This window comes from Pteropus alecto, unplaced genomic scaffold (genome assembly GCF_000325575.1).
Source record: "Pteropus alecto unplaced genomic scaffold, ASM32557v1 scaffold21, whole genome shotgun sequence".
Taxonomy (NCBI): domain Eukaryota; kingdom Metazoa; phylum Chordata; class Mammalia; order Chiroptera; family Pteropodidae; genus Pteropus; species Pteropus alecto.
In genome coordinates, this window is record NW_006436282.1 from 30,931,276 (window position 1) to 30,951,963 (window position 20,688).

A 20,688-nucleotide genomic window follows, 5' to 3' on the forward strand; every position below is an offset into this window, starting at 1 on the left:
GACCGTGAAGCCAGCCTGCTGTCACAAACCAGCCTCCAGGTGACCGTTCCCGCTGGCCAGGCCCCCGAGGGACGGGCCGAGGCCCCCGCCCATCCCAACGCCCCGTCTTTCTGCTGAAAGGCTGTTTCCATCCACATCCTGGAAAGCAGCCTCTCTCCTGGGCATTTCAGTTCTGGGAGATCTGCCATTTCTTGGAATCTGTGGCCCGTCCTCCTGGAGTGACTCTCCACATCCCGACGCCTCAGAAACTGGCTCTTCCCAGCCGTGTCCTTTACTTGACTGTCCTGTCCGGCCTGAACGCAGAGTTCTGGTTTTAAGACCCCGCCGTGGCTCGTGGGCATGACACCCTCGCTCCTGCCCCCTGGGCTGCCCTCTGGGGAGGGGGGGGCGCCGCCTCCTCTGCCCCCGTCATCCAGCTCGCTTCAGCCCCTCATGAGAGGCACGGTCTGGGGACCCTCCCTGCGCTGAGAGGCCCCGTCCTGGGCAGCTCGCCCTCCCACAGGCCCCCGCCCCGTCTGCCCACGAGTCGCCCCCGAGCCGGAGCGGGTTTTACTGCTCCGTGGAGGCGGAGACCGTTTCACGCGCTGACCTGCTGCTTTGCGTTCAGCCCCGTGGTCCTCTGCAGAGCTGGCCCCCGAAACTGCGGGCCGTCTCGGTGGCCGGACCCCGTCCCTTTGGGCGACATCTGTGCTTCCGGTCCCTGGAGCACGCTGGGTGCTCAGTAACTTTGTTGAAGGGCGGAAAAGTCCCACGTGCATGGACTTTACATTTTTGGAGTTAAAGCCACAGACTCCTAGAGCATTCAGCGTTCAGTGGGGTGACGCAGACTCCCGGTGTCTAACTAACGTCTAAAAGTTGCCTTTTTTGAGAACGCAGTGCGAGCCGGTGACACTTCCGGCCCCGATTTTCCCCCTTCAGCCCCTGGGCTCTTGAGTAACCTGTAGGGTTGATGGAAAATGAGAACCTTCCGGAACAACAAGATATGTATCTAGTGTGTTGCACGCAGCCTTCTTCCTGAGGTACGATGCTGTCATAGGAGCTGTAATTATCACAGTCAGAACGGTGAGAAAAAACATTAAATTGTGGGGAGGAAGATGTAGCCCATTTTTACCCCCCGAGTATGTCTCTGTCCCCATTGCCCCCTCCCCAGCTGCCTTCTAAGAGCACAAATAGAGATCGCACAGCCGAATCCGTGCTTTTCAAATGTAATTTGTGGCTCGGGTCCCTGGTCCCTGCCTGGCCGAGTGTCGCTGCTGGGTGCCAGGAAGTGTATTCTACATTCCCCGTGCAGAAGACAACCGTCCTAACAGACCTGGGTGAAGCTTGGGTGATGTTCAGGGCTTTCCCATGACCACATGGCATATAAAATGCAAGAAGGAGGGAAAATCGTTGCTCCTCCCTGAGTGATGTTCACCGGGCGTCGTCAGGTGCCAGGTCTCGAATTTTGACGAACAGAATCACTGGCGGAACCGAGTAGCTTTCCTTAGTTATTGGTTTATTTATCTTTTGGGATAGGAATATTCTGCAGTTCTCTAAAACACAGATTTAAAACGTAAATCTCACTGGAAGCCAGTCCAGAGCGAGCGATGACATGATCGTCACCTCACTTTCTTGCTGTTTGCTCTTGTGCTCGAGGCAGAGTTGTCTGGCCTCCAGGACGGCCACCTGTGGTCCTGAGACCCGCCCCGAGCTTTGTGGCATCTCTTCTCCGAGTGTCACAGTCTCCCGGGCTGTCGCCTGGCCTCTGGGGTAAGAACCAGGAACTTGTCTGAATGGAGAGACACAGCCCGGCCTCCGTCCCCGAGGGTCACTGCAGCCAGCACTCTGGGCCACTTCCAGCCTTGGCCACTGGCTGCTCTGGGGAAGCGGGTGACATGTGCCAGCACAGCCACGGGAGATGACGCAGACCTGCTCGCTACGTTTCTGTAGGTTCGGCTCGGCCCGGCCAGCCTGCACTGGCGGCGGAGCTCTGCACGAGCCATCGTAACGTGAACACAGGTAAGTTTGCCCGCCTCCCTGTCACAGCCCAGAGGACGGGGGAGAAGCCCCCACATCAATGCTGAAAACTGATGTTCGTTAGCAACAGGGATCCATGCTCCGTGCAGCTGCGGGAAGACGCCGCCTGGTCCCGGGCCTTCGCCCGCCGGTGTGTCTGGGCCCCACTTCGCCCTCAGCCTCCACGGCCCGGGGTTTTCCCGAACGTTGTTTTGCCCCCGGACTGCATCCTTCCACCTGTCCCTTAGGTGGACTCTTCCTCCTCTGGAAATGACCTCTGACTCTTCTGCACAGCTGACCCCCTCCACGCACCGGTCACTTTGGGCCATGTCCCAGCCACACTCGAATGGCCCCCAGGAGCCCGCCCCGCGCCAGTTCTCAGCTCTGGTGGCGGAGGGGCCAGGGACGAGGAGAGGGCCCTGGGAGGCCTGAGGTCAGTGTCAGGGAGGGCGGAGCATCTGTCCGCCGGAGGGTGATGCCGGAGGACAAGCCGCCGAGCGCTGGGCAGCCTCCCTGGAGCGGGCTCGTGACGCAGGGCGCACTGGCCGGGGAGCTTCGCCCAGGGGGTCTGCGCAGGTGGCATCAGTCTCCGTCGGCCAGTTTGGAGTAGAGGGTCCCTCACAGATGCCCAGCTGGATTAGCCAGCCAAAGACTCAGTGACCATATTTGAGAACGTTAAACACTCCAGCTTTCAAAACGCTTTTACTGTTATTTTTTTTACATTGTGGTAAAACACACCTAACGAGATGTCCCAGCTTACCCACGGCTCGGCGCACAGTTCAGTGATGTCAAGCAAATTCACACTTTCAGCTCTTGCCACCATCCGTCCTTGAAAGTCTCGTCACCTTGCAAAACTGAAACCCAGCCGCCATTAAACTCTCTCTCCTCACCTGCTCCCCAGCCCCGGCGGCCACCATCCCGTGTTCTGTCTCTGTGAGTCTGAGGACCGGGCACCTCGTGTACTGGAATCTTAGACGGCATTTGTCCTATCGTGGCTGGTTCGTCTCCCTCAGCCTCACGTCCTCCAGGCTCACCCGTGACACAGCGTGTGTCAGAACGTCCTTGCTTTTTAAGGAACAGTAACGTTCCGGTACACAGTGCATTCTGTCTCCATCGATGGACGCTAGGGCCACCTCCACGCCTCGGCTATTGTGAACGATGCCGCTCTGCGCACAGGTGTACGGATGCCCCTTGAGTCCTGGGCGTGTATGCCTTTGGCCTCCCGTCCTCAGATTCAGATTCATTTTCAAGTGTAAATCTTCATTTCTGATTTAAAAGAATTCACATTCACTGTAGAAAAATTACAACCAAACCAGAGTGTAAAAGAGGACTGTGACCACACAGGTTTACAGACTGCTACCTTAGGTGATGCCCCCGAGAGCGTTTAATTGGATGGGTCGGGACATGCATGTTAGGAGAATTTCTGGCGCCGGGTGTGTCTGCTGGGCCGAAGCGCCTCCTGGCTCCCCAGCCAGTGGGTCCAGATCCAGTGAGGAGAGCGTCTTGGCCTCTCGGGGGCTGGGGTGGGGGCTCTGCTTTCCTTCAGCTGGAGCTGCCCCTGACCTCTTCCCCCGCCCCCTCCAGGACTGGCCACTGTGGGGCTGAGGTCTCCAGAAGGGACTGGAGGGCGCAGGGAATCCAGGGCCCCTTAAGAAGACATGACAGCTCGGCCCAGAAATGCTTGGAATGGCTGGCTAATTAGAGTGATTTTTGCAGGGACCGCTGACCACTCTGCCCGGTGGCCCGTGAGAATCACGCCGCTCTGCACGGTGTTCAGTGTGGGTTAGGGCGATGTCCTGTCTGTCTGGGGAGGCCACTGGCCTCCAAGCCTTTGCTAACGTTTTCCTCAGTGGCCTTAAGGGGTCTAGGTGCACGTAAGTCATTCACGTCCCCTCAGGTAGGCTCAGAATGAGAGTATCTGCTCTGCGAAGTTCTTGGCTAAGTGTGTAAAAAGGATCTATAATACTTTTTTTTAGAGAAGGTGGTCATTTGGCTCAGCATCACCCTAACGAAGAGACAATTCCAGTTTTTGCTGTTTGTTTTCATGCCTTTTCTGTTTCCAGTGAAGTTTACACAGAATTAAAACTCGCCGTTGGAAGATGAGCCCGTTTTACAGGATCCTCGCAGAGCCCTGACTCTCGGGAGGAAGCGATGTAGGGTGCGGCAAGCGGGGGGTCCAGAGTGGCTGCCTTGGGTTCCAGGCGCTCAGCGAAGAGCCCCTCTGCTTTCGCGGTCAGCCCGAGGTGGCTTGACATGGACCTGACGCCCTCATAGCCGGCTGGCGCGGCCAAGCGCACTGCCATTGGAACAAGCCATGTGACCTTTTTGAAAGAAAAGAGGTTGGAGCTCCGATCGGAGCTTCTCGCCCACGGCCGTGGACTCGGACCCCATGGAGCACCAGCTGCTGAGGACGGCGCTGCCTCGGACACGGCGCGTGTGGTACGTGGAGCCTCCAGCACAGCAGGCTGCAGGCGGCAGGACGGCGGAGGCTCAGAGGGCCACGCGCTCTGCGTCCTCTGCACGGCCACCTCGTAGGAACCCGGACCCACCGCCGGCTCCGGGCTGGCCTCGGAGAGGTCCGGATGGAACCCTGAAATAACAGGAAGATGCCAGCTCACCACGGCAACCGGGCACAGAGCGAACCAGGCGTGCAGCTTCCCGGTGCACAGTCCCGCACTTGGGCTGGGAAAAGGCTTCCAGAAAGATCACTGACCCCGTGGTCAGCACAAAGCAAGGAGAAAACTGGCCTCGGCACACCCAGAGAGTGCTTTGGATTTTAGCTTTGTCCAGGCGTGTTGTACCCAGGGTGTGCGTGTGTGTGTGTGTGTGTCGTACCCAGGGTGCACGCCTGTGTGTGTGTCCCGTTCACCCGCTGGCTGACCCTGAGGATGCTTGGGGCGACGGTCCCACCCAGGTGGCTGAGGGGCCCAGCATCTGCCCTGGAAGTGGAAGCAGGACCGTCAGATGTGTACGGTCGGAATGAAAAGCACACGCATGCAGCCTGACAGCCCGTTAATCGGGTTGTGGGTGTCTATTTTCTCAGCTAAGAGAATCTACCGTGGCAGTCGCTGTCGCCTGTGGGGGCTGGGTGCAGGGGAGACACCGTTTTGCACAGAGGACGGGGAAGGGAGCTTCCTGTCGTGAACTGAAAAGTCTGGCCTTGCGAATGTGGAGCCAGCGCGTTTATAGATGTTTCCCTAAGTGTTTACGTGGATGTGTGTGCGCTTTCACGTGTGCAGGCAGCCGGACTGCGAGGGCTTTTATTTCCTGCCTTTATTCCTGTAGTAACCACTTAAGTAAAGCATCGATTCTATTTTTTTTTTTTTAATGACATGATTTAGAAGGTACATTTGTATTTGGAGCCGTGGTTAGGTGATTGGCTTTTATATTTGCTGATTATCTTTAAATATCCTGAATAAGGATAGAGAAGAATACTGTAACAGTGTAATATTTGACTTTCTCATTCTGCTTCCTTGTGTCCAAACAGCTCTATATATGAAAAATTAAATACACGCGATTGCAACACGTGAGGCTAGAATATTAATTGTTACGCAAAGAAGGTATTGCAGTTGAATATTGAGTTATATTTGCTCAAGGTTTTACTTGCTTAGAGGTCAACAAAAGTAGCTTGCCAACGAAACGTGGTCTAGGTTTAAAATGCTTTTGCAGGCTGGACCTTTATTTCGTGTCCAGGTAGAAATGCGTGAGAACTCGGCGTTCACACGTATGTTTGGGACTTTTCAGGTACTGTAAACTCCATTTTTCTTCTCTTCTTTCATTGAACATTTCTGTACCCCAGACATGGGGTGGCGGAGGGGGGGTGAGGCAGGCACGCTAACAGGTCTCCGAAACCAGCAGGGTGTCCTACAGTTCAGCTCGAGTGACACTAGCTGAACCTGGTTGGACCTTTCGCTAGAATAGCCCACACGGCTCAGGAGAATGGTTCACGTGCTGCGTTACCAGTTTTCATAACAGGGTTTAACTCAGTAACAGCCAGACGGCAGAGGTGCACGGCGCGTGGCCTGCGGAAGGCCCGGGGCTTCCATGCCCTCCCGGCACCGGGATGTCCCTGGCCACGTCCCTCAGGGTTTTAGGGACCAGACCACTGGCCACTTGTGATGAATCCAGTCCTGGCCCCTCACTCCTCCCCAGTTTGGGAGGGCGGAGCCGAAGCCCCTCCGGTCCCTCGGTGGTCGCCTGGCTGACAGCGCCCGTCCTGTGGTCCCGTGGGGCTTCGCACAGCCACCCCGCGAGCGTGACCTGGGGCGTGGCGGAACGGAGCTGGTTATGAATAAGAGAGGAGGCTCCTTTCACTTTTGCGAATTGTCTGGCGCTGTTTCAGGAACAACAAAGACCAAACATCATACCAGACGCTGCTCCCGTCACTCTGCCTCCTCGCGAGCCCGCCCAGGGCCTGGGACCTGCGTGCCAGGAGCCATGGAGGAAGAGCAAAATACATATTTATTTTATCTCAACCTCCCAAGCCCCGTGTCTTATTCTTCGCAGGGACTGAATCCGCTCTCACTGGGTTCAGGCACGAAGCGGACCCCGCCCTGCCTCGCAGCCGAGCTGTGCCGTCAGCAGATGCTGACGTGGACGGTCGGGCTGGAACGTGGACACACGGCACAAACGGCATCTCTTTCAGGTGCCAGAACAGTCCGGGAAAGCAGACCCACAGTCCTCTTCAGTGTCTTAGAGAAGACGCTGGACCTACTAGGTGCTGTGAACCTCGCGGGCGCAGCGAGGGAGGCCGGGGGCAGCCGCCACTCGGGGCTCTCTGCGGTCGACTGTCCTCTGTGCCTGCGCTCCCGCTGGGCACTGTCCAGCCCCTTCCTGGCTTGGCTTATGGAAGAGATTCCCCCAGAATAGTTTATGAGCCAAACGTAAATTGGTTTCACTGTGTTTCCATCCATTCGAGAACTCACGGAGCCTCGGTCTGCTCATGACAGTGAGGGAGACGCACATGTGACCCCGAGATCAGATGAGCCACTCAGATATTTGGGACAGAAGTCAGTGCCCCATTTTAGGTTGGGTTGTTCTAGGAAGGAAAGTAGCTATTAATAACGTGATTTACCACCGTGTTGTTTGACCTACATTTGTGCAGTAAATACGTCCTTAGGAATCCGTGTGGAGTGAAGTTTCAGTGAAAAACCCGCTCTCTCTGCCGCACAGCACCCCCGCCCAGGTGCCTTCCCACAGGAAGTGTGGCGCCAAGTTCACAGTGAACGGTCGCTTAATCTTCTGTTCACGCCCAGAAAAGCATTCGGTGTGTTAACGCCCCGGGTATTTGATTCTCCCGCTCGGGACCCTGCAGAGACGCCTGACGAGTGGCTGATTATTGATCCGCACGGATTCACGCGGAGGCCGCACGCAGGGAGAGGCACACGGCTGTCCCCAATGGCCTGGCACAAGGCCCGAGAGCCACGTGGAGCGTTTGCCGGAGCTCGGCGAGTCTCAGTAACGACACCGTCATGCGGGCCAGTTTCGATACGGAGAGGTGGCTTCTCTGGGATCGGCCCTTCACACGCCCTGTTCGGAAGATTCCATCCTGAGTCCTCACTGGAGTTTAACGAAGTTTGCCTGAAATCAGATGCCCACGAATGACTGCATTGTCTTAACAAACGCTGCTTGCTCGTGCAGGAATTTTAAAGTGTGTTCTACAGCAGGAGATTTTAGGTTCTTTAAAAAGTTTTTACTTCTGCTCTAAGGGCTACGGAAAATAGACAAGTCTGAAACATGCTACTACAGTGGTTGGACTTGATTTTTGAAAATCGTAACCTACTAAGTGCTTGGTATCAGATTAACCCGGCCACGTGTAACAGAGTCATAAATACATTAAAGTAGAAAGTCGTTTTATAAAGAATTCACCTCAGAGGCATTTGGTGAGGACGTGCATTGCGTTTATGCTCCGGCTTCCGATTCACCTTTAATATTTACTTTGAATAATGTCAAAATTATTTTGTGTTCTGGAAAGCATAGTGGCTCCACGGCAGAGAGGGGTGACCCAGGCCTGGCCTGGGTGGCCGGGAGGAGCAGCAGAAGGGAAGGACAGGAGGCACAGGGTGGCTGCCCTCGTGGGTGGGCACGGCCGAGGTCAACCAGAAATGCCAGGGAAGAAAATAACTCAAACGGAACTCCACCTGATGGAGTCGAGACTTTTTTTTTTCTTTTTTTTTCCTCGGAAGAAATCCGTCAGCAAGAACTGTCTCCCGTTTGATTTCTAAAGCAGGCTGAAAGTGATGGAAACGGGCCTTTGTATTCTGCGAGGTCTTCTCCTGTTTTTAAGCAAGTACAAAATGCATCTGCATGAACACTGTGGGGTTCCGCCTCGGCCAGCCTGTTCGTGGCCCCCAGGCCACCATGGTGCCTCGAGAAGGCCACTCCATAATGACAGTGAACTTTGTGTTTCACCCTGTATTGATTCTTAAATGGTCCATTAAGACAGAAACATTGAGTTGTTCATAGGGTGAGTCAGGGTAGCACATATACGTAATTGTTTCACAGAGCTGAAATTAAGCAACCAGCATGTCACTACGAGCTAAATCGGAGTATGGGGGAGAGCGGTGTCCAGGATGCACCCTAGAACTTTCCTGGAGCCCCAGATCTGTGAGCTCCAGTAAACGTACACCTTTCCTCGGAAGACGAGTGCCCGAGGCCTCGGTACGTGGCGCTGGCTCCCTGTGGGCGGTCGTCCCACGATTTTTCTTGTTGCCGAGTGCCGCTTTCCCGGTTTAGAGTGAGGACTTGTCTGAGGCCACACAGCCTGCAGGGACAGGGGACCGTGGGCATGTGTGCCTGCCCCTGCAGGGTCCTCATTTTCTGTCCACTCCTCTTCCCCACTGACCACCACCCACCCCTGCCCCTGTCCCCAGGAGTCTGCTGGCTGATGTTGGTGGCCTCCCACGTGATAGGTTAATTATTGATGACATGGTAATTTTTAATTATTAATTTGGCACTTCCGCCCTCTTAATATCTGGCCACGGGATTGCTGTTTGACCGCTCAGACCCAGACCTGTCACAGCACCCTCTTCCCACAGCCCGAGGAAGGCAGGGCCCTGCTCACTGAGTTCCCCAAGTCGGGACTCTGGGTTTGTCTCCACGCCTCCCTCCCTCCTCCCAGCCCGGGTCCCCCGACCCTGTCCACTCTACCTCAGCCAGCTCGTGCCCGTGGCCTCTGTCCTCCGTTCCAGCAGAGACTGCGCCGGGCAGGCCTTCGTGTCTCGCCACCGCTCTTTCGGGGGACTTCCGTCTCTCCACCCCGTCCGTCTCTCCACGTGTCCGTACCCTTCGGGGCCCTGTGGGATCTGTCCAGGCCTCCCCCGTGGCGTCTCGGCTCCCAGGCCTCCTTCGGGCACGTGTCGCTTTTCGCTTCGTCCTGTTCTCGTGCCCTTACGCCTCATGAGAGGAGGGAGCTGAGGCTGTTGTGTGGGGAGCAGGCGAGGCAGGGAGGGCCGCGTGTTCTGGAAAGATCTGTGAGCTCATTCATCGAGCACGCACCTGGTGAGGTCAGATTGGTAGCTGCAAAACGTGCTTTCAAATTCAAGGGACGGTACTTAGCCCGCGTGTGATCCTGGGCAAGTTGCTTAATTCCCCTAGGCCCGCTCCTCCGCATAAGCCAGGCCGACGGTCTCCACTTCACGTTGCTTTGTGTGGCATCAATGGGAGAGCGGAGCTGAGAAGCGCGTTCCCCGAGTGCCTGCCGCGTGCCAGGCTCTGTCACAGAGCAGGCGGCGCCCGCCTCGCCCCTCACCCCCTCCCCACGGCGGCACCACCGTCAACCCCAGTCAGAGAGCAGGAAACAGAACACCAAAGCCCGGGGCCGGGGCCAGCTGTTCTCAGCAAGTGTCCTGTCGTCCTGCCAGCGAGGGGCTGTCGCCTTTGGCAGGGTGAAGGTTTTGTTGTCGTGGGCCCTAAGCCCCTTGCTCGTTAAGTGGGTGTCACGTGGGGCTGTGAGGGGGACAAATGAGATGGTGAATACGTGACCGGCAACATGGAGTCAGCCTCAGCTGTTATTTGCCATGTTGTTAAAAAGTGACGGGTCCCGAAATGGCAGAAAAAAAGGGAGTCAGTATTATTAGAATGTATTGGGGTACAAATAAGAGACACTAACGGTAGCGTAAGCACAGTTAGACTAGGACGTAGGGGTGTTTAACAGAGCTCCCAGCGGGAAGGCAGCGAGGCCGCGGGAAGGGCGGAAGCTGAGCCATGCGCGGCTGCCCACGGCCCGGCCCAGCCCGGCCCAGGTTCCAGCTCTGTCCCTTCCCTGGCCCTTTCCCACACCTCCAAGTATGCTGGGTCACACCCCTCACCTTGTATCAACCGGGTTCTCTGAGAGACAGAACCAATAGGATGTGCAGTTTTGTGCACGTGTGCGTGCACATATACAGAGGGCGCACATGGGTTTATGTAAGGAATGGGCGCTCGTGATTGTGGGGGAGCAGGTCCAAAATCTGCAGGGCGGGCAGGCAGCCCGGAGACCCAAGAAGGAATCGCAGGTTAGCGTCCGCAGACAAAACTCCCTCTGCCTCGGGGACCCCAGTCTTTTCTCTTAAGCCGTTCAACTGATTGGACGAGGCCCACCCACGTTAGGGAGGGTGGTCTGCTTCACTCAGGGTCGACCGATATAACTGGTACTCATCTGAACACACCATCTCAGCATCCGCTGGAGCTGTGTTTGGCCAAATGGACAACCTGTTCTAGCTAGACTGACACGGAGTTACACATCAGAGTCTCTCCATGTGCATCTCTTTCTGTCATTTTCTGCCATTTTCTGCCATTTTCTGTCATTCTCTCTGGTGTTCTCTGTGCCATCTTTGTCTCTCTGCATTTGCTTCAGGCCTTCTTCTGTGAAGACAGGCTTCATCCTCTGTGAAGACAGGCTTCCTCTGGCTCTCGGGCCAGTCGAGGTCACAGGGCGGGGACCTGGAGGTCTACAGGTTCATGTGTCAGCAGCAGCCACATTGTGATCCTGTCTACCGCAGCTTCGGCCACCACGTAGCCCTCCTGGTGGCTCTGGTGGGCCAGGGCTAGTGTCATTGTTGAGTGCTGCTCTGATCCTGTCTCTCCTAGAATTTCAGGGAAGGGGGCTTCCTGACTGGCCTAATTAGGGCTCCATGTCCACCTGTGACCTGGCCAGCTGAGGCTGGGCAGAGGGGTCATGCTATACAATCACGGCTGAGTGTGGCCCACCCATCCTGATGGGTAGGTGAGCTGAGCAGGTGCCCTGAAAGGTATCTCCCATACGGGCAGGTGGCAATGCAGTGGCACCGTAGTTATTGAATCGCCTCTAGAATGTCGGTAAATATTGATAAATACAAAACATGTTGTTCCTTGCCAAAATTTATGCTTACCTTAGTGATTCTCCTCTACCTACGAATAATTTTAAATGTCGAGAGTCACTGAGATGCGCGTTTGGCTGTGACCCTCACCGCCGCTAACGTTCCTTCTTGGCTTTGGCCGTTTATTTCCCAGAGGATGACGTGGACCTGGAAGCTCTGATGAATGACATGAACTCGTCCATGGAGAGCTTATTCCCAGCCAGCAGCATGCAGTCGGACACAGTGCCCCTGCGTCAGAATGGCCAGCACACCCACGGCCAGCCGCCACCCGCGGGGGCGAGGCCCCTCCAGCCACAAGCGTCCGGGCGGCAGAAGGTGCAGCGCTCCCAGCCCGTGCACATCCTGGCCGCGAGGTGGGTCCCGGGACCTCGGGGGTGAGCAAGCGCTGTTGCAGAGACACGATGCTGCCCTCGGCTAGCCGAATGGCGGTGGGGATGATGGCGCTGGCCACGTGAAATCCACGGGCAGACACGTTCCTTCTCTCTGGTTGGCATGACGACACTGGGCTGGACTTGGTACCCACTTCAGTTTAGATGACTTGTGCTGAGCGCCTGCTCCGGGCCAGCCCCGGTGTCAGGCGGAGGGATATGCAGCACCATCAGAGGACGGGGCTCTGGAAAGAAAGAAATGGCGGGGCAGTCAGCTGAGGACACCAAGGCCTCACTGCCCAGAGCGGGGTCCGGGGACCAGGCACAGTGGTGTCCCCTGGCGCTTGTCAGACATTTGGTCACATTCCCCGGTGGAGTAAGTGGAAGAGGCACAGCCTCTGTGGACAGGCCAGAGCTTGAGGGCGGGGCTCTGGGAGTGGAGAGGGCTCCTTGCGGGGGGCAGATCTCGGAATCTGGTGTCGAAGGGTGAGTAGGAGCTGAGGGGTGGGGGAGAGATTTCATGAGTGGAGGAGATGACGTGTGTTGTCTCAAATGGCAGGATTCCCTTTTCACAGGTGAATAATATTCTGTTGTATGTATATCCCATGTTTTCTTTATTCATTTGCCCGTAGGTGGACAACACAGATGTATGCTAAGTAAATAAGCCTCTCACGAAGAACAAACATTACGTGATTCCACTTAGATGAGGAATTTAAAACAGTCGAACTTCTAGAAGCAGAGTGAAATGGTGTTGCCAGAGGCTGAGGCGGGGGCTGGGGGGGCGAGGGACATGCGAAGGATTAGCCAAAGCGTAGGAAGCCTCAGTTGCATAAGATGGTCGAGACCTAGGAGTGTAGTGTGCAGCGTAAAGCCTGTAGTTAACTATACTGTGTTGTATACTGGAAAACACGCTAAGGCAGATGTTATATTGTGTTCTTAGCACAGTAACAACAACTGTAATAATAAAGAGGGCAGGAGGAAACGTCTGGGGGTGGTAGATGTGTTTATGGCAAGACTGTGGTGATGGGTCATGGTGTGTACGTATCTCTAACTCATGCGGTTGCATACATTAAATACATATGGCTTTTGTCTTACCTATACAGAGCGGTTTAAAAAAAGAGGTGATCCTGACAGACGGGGACTGAGTCCTCACAATCTCTGCGAGCTGGTCCGAGGGGAGGGGCGGGGAAGGAAGGGCTTGGAATAGCTCAGTGAGGGGAGTGGATTTGGGTTCTGGCAGATAATTCTGGCGGCCTGGGTCAGGGGCTGGTGGGAGAGAGGACAACCAGGCCGGCAGAGCTTGGCTGATTGGGAAGCCATTTCAGGGACCAGCCCAGGAATGGTCGTTTCCTGGCCTGGGATGGAGAAGAGGGACAGACTGGATTTGTCAGCACTCGAGTTTAGGAGGGTGTTGGGGGTGCCTCGGCTCTGTCTCCAGTGCCCGGAAAGCGTGTGCACGGAGAGGTCACTGGGGCAGCAGTTGTGAAGGGCAGGGTGTGGAGGGCATGGTGGACCTTCTGAGCTGAGATCCTTATGAAATCAAGCTGAGAAATGCCCCACGGCTGCCCCCCAGGTCTGCGTTGGCTCGGGCGAGGTTTCAGGTGAGGATGGTAGAATAAGAATGGACCAGGGATCGAGGCTTCCCTGTCGCCCTGGGCCTTCTGGGGGAGCCCGCGACCGGCTGTCTTGGGCCCGGGTCACTGGCGGCTGCCCCTCCCTCAGCGCTGCATCTTCCAGAGACCTCGCTTCCTGTTCCTGACCTTCACGAATAGTCAGACGTTTCTCCAGCAAAATGGGTTTATCTGCAAAGAACAAAGAATCACAATTTCGGACACGTATAATGACAAACCACACTCAAATCCAAAGAAACAAAGGAGACGAGCCTTCTTTTATGGACTTGGGAGGGGCTGTTGTAAGCCAAGAGTCCATTGGAGGAATCCGAACATTGGAAGTATAGTGGCTTCTCATTGGCTGAGTTATGGCAGCCTCTCATTGGCTGAGCTGTTACCGGGCAGGAAGGGGTCTCTTCTTCCTCCTGCTGAGGTAGTAAGGTAGCATCACTTCCTGTGTGGGATTCAAGGTACGCCTCTTCCTCTGGGCTCCATACAGTGTAGTTGAGTGACGTGTGCCTGAGAGTTCGCTCTTCCAGCTCCCAACTCCATTGAAATTAAGTGTCTGTTTATTAACTTTCACACTTCCATGGGGTGGGGGCAGAGGCATTCTCCTGCTTCTGGAAACCTCCATGAGACTCCTTCGGTCTGACATCCTGGGTTTTGTCTATCAGTTTACACTCTTGCTGGGGCAGCCTGCTGTCTGGAGAGGCCAAGTACTGTCTGCAGCTGGGGACAGCGACTCCAACAGCTTGTCATTGGCTGCCTCGTGGCTTCCTGCCTTTTGTCACATCCGTCCTCCCAGAGTCTGTCCCTCTTTGCTCCCTGGAGCATCACCCCCCATGTTCTTAACTCCTGATGAGTTCAGTCTGGAGGAAGACCCTTGTTTCTCCTGTGAGTTGCTCTGGGTCTGCATTCTCTCGGTCACCCACCTATGGCAGCCTCCCAAAGCTGGGCCGGGCTGGAGGATGGCAGGGCCACCAGGCCTGGCTCCTTGCCAACTAGTTGCTCGTGACCTGTGAGCCTAGAATTGTGGCTGAACTCGGCCCCATGCCCAGGAACTGCACTGAGTCCCACAGGGTAGCAGGCGCAGACCTCGGTCCTAGGGCCCAGTCTCTTCCTACTGACTTCCTCTCACAGAAGTAGTAGTGATTCTTTCCTTCAGTTGCTTTTAAAAACTAGGGTAACCAGTATAGGATCCCCAAAGATTGATTTTGTGTGAGGGTCAGCCGAGTACTTCCTGTGCATGCCCAGCACTTCCCGTGTACCAAGCTCTTTCTTGTGTGCCCAGCACTTCCTGTGTGCTCAGCACTTTCGTGTGTGCCAAGCATTTCCTGTGTGTGCCCAGCACTTCCTGTATGCCCAGCACTTCCTGTGAGCCAGGTTGCCCAGCACTTCCTATGTACCAAGCTCTTTCTTGTGTGCCCAGCACTTCCTGTGTGCTCAGCACTTTCGTGTGTGCCAAGCATTTCCTGTGTGTGCCCAGCACTTCCTGTGTGCCCAGCACTTCCTGTATGCCCAGCACTTCCTCTGTGTAAGTCTCTGCTGGGTCCTCATTTATTAGCGAGTGTAATGGTCGCTGCGGCCGTACTAGGTAGGTCCCCACAGCACCAGGGGTCATGACTTGGCCACGCGTGGTGAGGAGGAACCCAGGGTGCAGACCCAGGCTGAGGGGTGCTGAAGGGTGCAGAGGGCCTGGAGCACACTGAGCATGGTGCTGGGAGCCAGGCCCCGTGGAGCACTGTCACTCTGAAGTTGCTCAGAGGGAGGCAGGCAGGAGAAGCAGGGAAGGCTCCCTGAAGAGGTCTCCGTGGAGCCCCCAGATCCGGAAGGAGGGGGAGTGGGCTGCAGGGAGGGCAGAAGGGGGCCGGGAGTGGGTGGGCGCACAGCCCCAACATTCCTGTGTCCATCTCTGACGCCGAGGTGTCTGCGTCTCGGCTCCCTTCCCCGCAGCCCTGTCTCCTTTTGCAGTTGTGAAGGGACGTATCCCTTGGCTGTGCGCCTCTGAACAGGGATTTTTTTTCAGCTTTGCGTAATGTCCCTCAGTTTTGCTTTGAAAAGTATCTGTGAACTGCTATAAAGTCAACACAGGACTTGTTTTTTCAATTTTTAAAAATAATTTATTCATATAACATAAAGTTAATCACATGTTCAAGTGAAATTCATATAACAAAGTTAATCACTTTATACGATTCAGGGGCATTTAGTAGAGTCCCTGTATCATGCAACGACCCCTCTACTAGTTCTAGAACATTTCCATCACCCTGGCGGAGACCCCTACAATCAAGCAGCATCTCCCCATTCTGCACTCCCCATTGGCAACCACCAGTTTATATTCTGTCCCTGTGGACTTACCTATTCTAGATGTTTCATATAAATGGAATCAATGTGACCTTAGATAACATCACACCACTGAACATAAGGTCTTTTGTTTTTTGACACGGATTTTATTTTTAAGAGCAATTTTATGTCCATAGCAAAATACAGAGATTTCCTGTACACCCCCCTCCCCACTACATACGTAGGCTCCCCATCATCAGCATCCCCCACCAGAGGAGTACACTCGTTACAACCGATGAACCTCCGTTAATACGTCCTTATCACTCAGAGCCCGTAGTGTACGTTATAGTTCAGTCTTGGTGTTGGACAGTCTATAGGTTTGCACATCACAAATCCATTACAATATCGTGCAGAGTATTTTCGCTGCTCTCAAATACATAGGACTTTTTAAAAATGTTCAAAACAGCCTACTAAAGAGAGAAGCTTTGGTGAACCACCGGAGCATCAGAACCTCAGCATCTTGTAAGTCAAAACAAAAGAAAACTCATATTCTTTGCGTTTGTCACCAGTTAGAGGTCGCGGGCCAGAATATCTTGACAGCAGGCGTGGCTACATCTCCTTCTCTCTTGTTCTGTACAAGGGACACGTGTCAGATGGACGCTCTGCCAAGGCAGAGGCTGCTATGGGAAGACCGAGATTTGTGAACAGCCAGAGTAAAGTTCCTGGCACGCGGTCAGGGGATGATAGAAAAGGCTCTCCTGCGCTCCCAGCACTGAGCTCCTTTGTGCCACGAGAACGCTGGCACTGTAAAGCAGGGCATCCCTTCCCGGTCCACGTGGAGTGGCCGGACGGGCTCCTCCAGAATCAGGACACCTCGAAAACGTCCGCAGTATCCACTTCTCTTGTAATAAACCTCAAGGAAGCGAATGGATCATTAATTCAGTCAGATTGTAAAATTAGAATAATTTTTTGAAGACACAGCCTAAACGAGGGGTTTATGGGGGGCGGGCGTACATGAGGAGCGGCAATGCTGGGGCGTTCGTACTGCACCGGGGGCGACACCCTCAGATGGACAGAGGGCCTCCACTCTCAGGAAGGCCCTGGACACGAGGGCAGGAAGCTGCCCGCCGAAGCCCCGGGGAGAGGAAGCACAGGGCACTTTGCATTGTTTCTGCTTCGGCTTTGAACTTAATTTTTTTTTTTTTTTTTTTTCTATTTTTCATAAGTTCATCTGATTCGTCCATCTCTGTGTGCGTTTGGTGAATCTGGGAAGACGGGGGAGGTAGCTCTGGAGAGATGCTGAAGACAGGGCAGTGTGGCTCAGAAGTGGCTGTCAGTGGTGTGAGGCGCACAGGGTGTTTCTGGGGTGCCATAAACATGGGCTTTTGTGCTCTGGGGTGCACAGCGACATGAAGCATTTATTTCCAATTAATTCAGTGTCAACGACCTTTTTGTGTAAGGAAGTATTCATTCCCCAACTCAGATGAGGAGCAGGAAGCCTCTTCTGGTATTTCATTTGGTTAGAGAAATACTCGTTTCAAGGTCGATGGGAAATAGTTCTCCTGACAATGTTCTCACTCACACAGTCTCCTCACGCCAGGGACTCACGGCAGCAAACGGGCGAGGTGTGACCTGCGCGCGCCCACGATGGTCGCCCCTGAGGGAGGGCACCTGTGCCCTTCGAGTCTGAGATGGCAGCTTTTTTACTTTTTTAATGTTTGATTGTGGTAAAATACACATAACGTAAGATTTACCATCTCAGCCATTTTGGAGGGAGGAGGGTATAATGACAGCCATGACAGCAGACAGTTCCTTGGTGTCACGTACATTCACATTGTTGTACAGCCAATCTGCAGAACTTTGTCATCTTGCAGAATTGACACTCCGTCCCCATTAGACACGAACTTGCCCTCCCCCTCCCCCAGCGCCGTGCCCTCCATTCTTTCCCTGGGTGACTTCGACTGCCGTGGGTGCCTTCAGACCCCCCGAGCCGTCCTGCTGCCATCACTCGGTCCCTCTTTCTTTTGGGGTTTTCCCGGGAGCGGGACTGCTGGATCACGTCTGGCGATGGCAGCTTCTAACCAGTGTCTGTCTCTTCCCTCCCAGGCGCCTGCAGGAACAAGACCAGCAGTTTAGAACCTCGTCTCTGCCGGCCATCCCCAACCCTTTCCCAGAGCTGACTGGCACGAGGAGCCCCCCTGGGCTAGAGCCGAGCTCCTTGCCTCCCCCTCCCCCTCCTCCCCCTCCTCCTCCGAGCCAGGTCACCATTGCGAAGCAGGTGAGCACACCGCCCCCCCGCCCCCGTGAGTGCCCGGCTGCTTGGCGGAGGGGCCAGGGCCCTGCTGAGTCGTTGCTTCAGGAAGAAGGGAGGGAGGCTGTGGGGTCTTCTCGGTTCTTTCCCTCTTGCAGCTGGACTTGCTGTCTCGTGAAGCTGTTTTATTTATTGGCCAAAATTTCCTTTAAGTTGGGGATATATCTGTATGTTTTAGGAGCCTCGTAAAAATGGTAGAAAATAATAACAGTTTGCTGCTTCAAGCTGGGTTTTAGTTTTCTGAAAAAAAAAATGTCATCGTCACGTCATCTTCATTACCCAATAATTCAGGGTAAACGAGGTGCTGGACGCTGGCTGACCTTCAGTACAGTGGAACAGGGTCCTTATCACGGCTCTGACTTTGACCACGATCTGCTCCAGGTGGAAGCATTTCCACTTGACCCAGAAGATGACAGCCACCTTTTTAAACCAGTAGTTTGTACATTAAAAGAGGACTGTGAGGTACTTATTCTACGGCCTTGCCCCCCGGGAGGAAACCGAGGCCCAGAGAGTCGGTAAGACTGGTCAGAGCCAGCGAGCAGCTCCCTCCGACCTGTTGGCAGGTCCTGGGCGGGTCACAGGCTCAGCAGGAGACCCAGGGATGTTCGGGGTGTGTGTGTCGGGGGGGGGGGGCGTGTATGTATAATAATGCCAGCCAGGACGACACACAGCGGCGTCGCATCCGCTGAGGGATCGCCGTGTGCCAGGCACTGTTCGGAGTGGTTTATACATTTACTTTTTTATACGTTCGTTTGTTCCTCAAAACCGCCCTGCGAGCGGGGTGCGAATGTTACGTCTGTCTCGTAGACTGGGACTGAGGCCCAGCAACAAGTCGGTGGCCCCGGGACGGGATCCCGGGTGAGAGGTGGGGCTGGGCGTGAGGTGTAGGTGGCAGATCTGGAGCGTCACCGAGTGTGTGTGACCTGACCACGGGGTCCGGAGCCTCGGGCGTTAACTGCTAGACTGAGCGCTTCCTGGGCCCGCGACGGTCCGCGAGTGTGCTTCAGAGTCCTTGGCGGTTTCCGCTGGAATCAGCTCGCTCGCTGCTCTCGCCCAGCTCGTTACCTTCGTGGCCCCCCCGAAGGGGGAGGTGCCTTTCCTTGCACCCGCTCCGTCCGCACCGACCAGGGCCCTCGTGCCCAGAAAGTCATTTCTGCTGGGGCCCGCCAGCTGCCAGGCGCTGTCCCTTTCCCACCTCATGCCTCCGGGTCAGGCTGCGTCGTCCCAGCCTCGAAACCTAGTGAGTGGGGTGAGCGGCCCTGTCTGGAGCCAGAGCTGGCCGGGTGTCGTGCTTTGTCGCATGCGCCTGGAGCACCTCTGGGATGTCTGCCTCTCTGGTGACCTTCTGCTTCCAATAAGGGTCTAGACAAGCTGTCTGTGGATTGGTCGCCGGGGTTGTTTACAAAGTTACTCATCCTAAAATAAGGTCGTGAAAATATTATCTGGCTCTCGCAGTGGTTGGCAAGAAAACGGGCCTCCACCCCCGTGGACTGTCCAGCTCTGTAAGCAGAATCAGGAAACCCAGGAATTTTGCCTGCTGTTTTTCTTGGGATTGGCGTTAGCTCCCAGGAGGACATTGTGTTGGTGTCTGCGTTTCTGTCGCCCAAATGCCTCCGGCCCGTGGGGACCAGTGGGTGCAGGAGCTTGTAGAAAGTCAGTGTTTCTCGTCGTTTCCGATCGGCCCAAAGGGATGGAACTTGCGGTGTGTGCCCTCGCTCCTGACTTCCCATCTCGTGAAAAGTGTGTTTCTCCAGCGCTGCTGGTCCTGATCTCCAGGCGGCCCTGAGCTCCCGCCCTCGTGGGACTGTGACCTGTGACAGGACAGGCGGCCCCCGCCGGGCACGGGAGGCGGGGCCTCGGCTCTGCCCCTGCCTGAAGGAGGGAGATCTGATGTTCCGTCTCCTTTCATATGAACTCAGGAAGCAGCCGGTCGCGTCCGGTCGCGTCCAGTCCAGGGTCGCCACAGCCTATGGAAACGTCTAAAGTGCACTGCACATGCGGGGCCCACCACGCACCTCTGCCTCGCTCACGGGAAGGGCCCGGTCCCCGCGCAGGTGGGAGAAAGCGTCCTAACGGAGAATGGGCCACCAGCTGGACGCTCCTCCCTGTCCAGTCAGAAGAGGGGGAGGAGGTGGAGAGAGGCTTAAAAAGCATCAAGGCAGGAGCGAGCGTCTTGCCAGTGCCTCGGGGACAGCTTCTGAACGCCCCTCTGGGACCAGTGGCCCCGAGGGGGACCCAGGCCTTCTCCTTCACCCTCACCCTCAGGGGGGCCGTGAGGCCTTCAGAGGAGAGCTCCGTGCCGACGGACAGCTGATGATCAGGGAGGAGTGCGCGGGATGACGGCGATTCGGGGGGCTGGGCCACAGCGGGCGTGGATTCCTCCGGGCGTCCCCTCATCGTCCGCCTGTAGGAAAGTCACCAGGAGGCACGCGGCCACCCGCTGCCCGCCGCAGGGCGGGCTCTGCAGACGCCCGCGGCTCCCGCGGACGGCCCGGCATTCGTGCTCGGGCTTCGCTTTTGGCCTCTGTCTCGTGGTTACTGCGCATTTAATCTTCATGTTTCTACAAACCGCAAGGAAGACGCCGTTTTCAAGGGGAAACCGAGGCCAGCGAGAGGAACATCTTTGCCCAGAGCCGGAGCGGCCGGTGAACTTGGCCGGCGCATTCTGGCCGCCCACCCAGGGCCTCAGCGTCCCCCCCCCCACACCCAGCATGAGGAGGACACCCCACATCCACCGGGCCTCCTGTGGGTCCGGAGCACCTCCCCGGAATGCAGCGGAGGAGGCG

At 55.7% G+C, this 20,688-nt stretch overlaps 1 protein-coding gene across 3 annotated transcripts in view; it reads left to right on the forward strand.

The window, feature by feature from the left end:
* GRB10 (growth factor receptor bound protein 10) overlaps positions 1–20,688 on the forward strand; it is a 117,571-nt gene that overhangs the window by 70,852 nt on the left and 26,031 nt on the right. For all 3 annotated transcript variants that reach the window (XM_015589510.2, XM_015589511.2, XM_015589512.2), the window contains exons 3-4: positions 11,467–11,686; positions 17,698–17,869. In XM_015589510.2, coding sequence (XP_015444996.2) covers positions 11,467–11,686; positions 17,698–17,869 — 392 coding nt within the window. The remainder of the gene's footprint in view (positions 1–11,466; positions 11,687–17,697; positions 17,870–20,688) is intronic.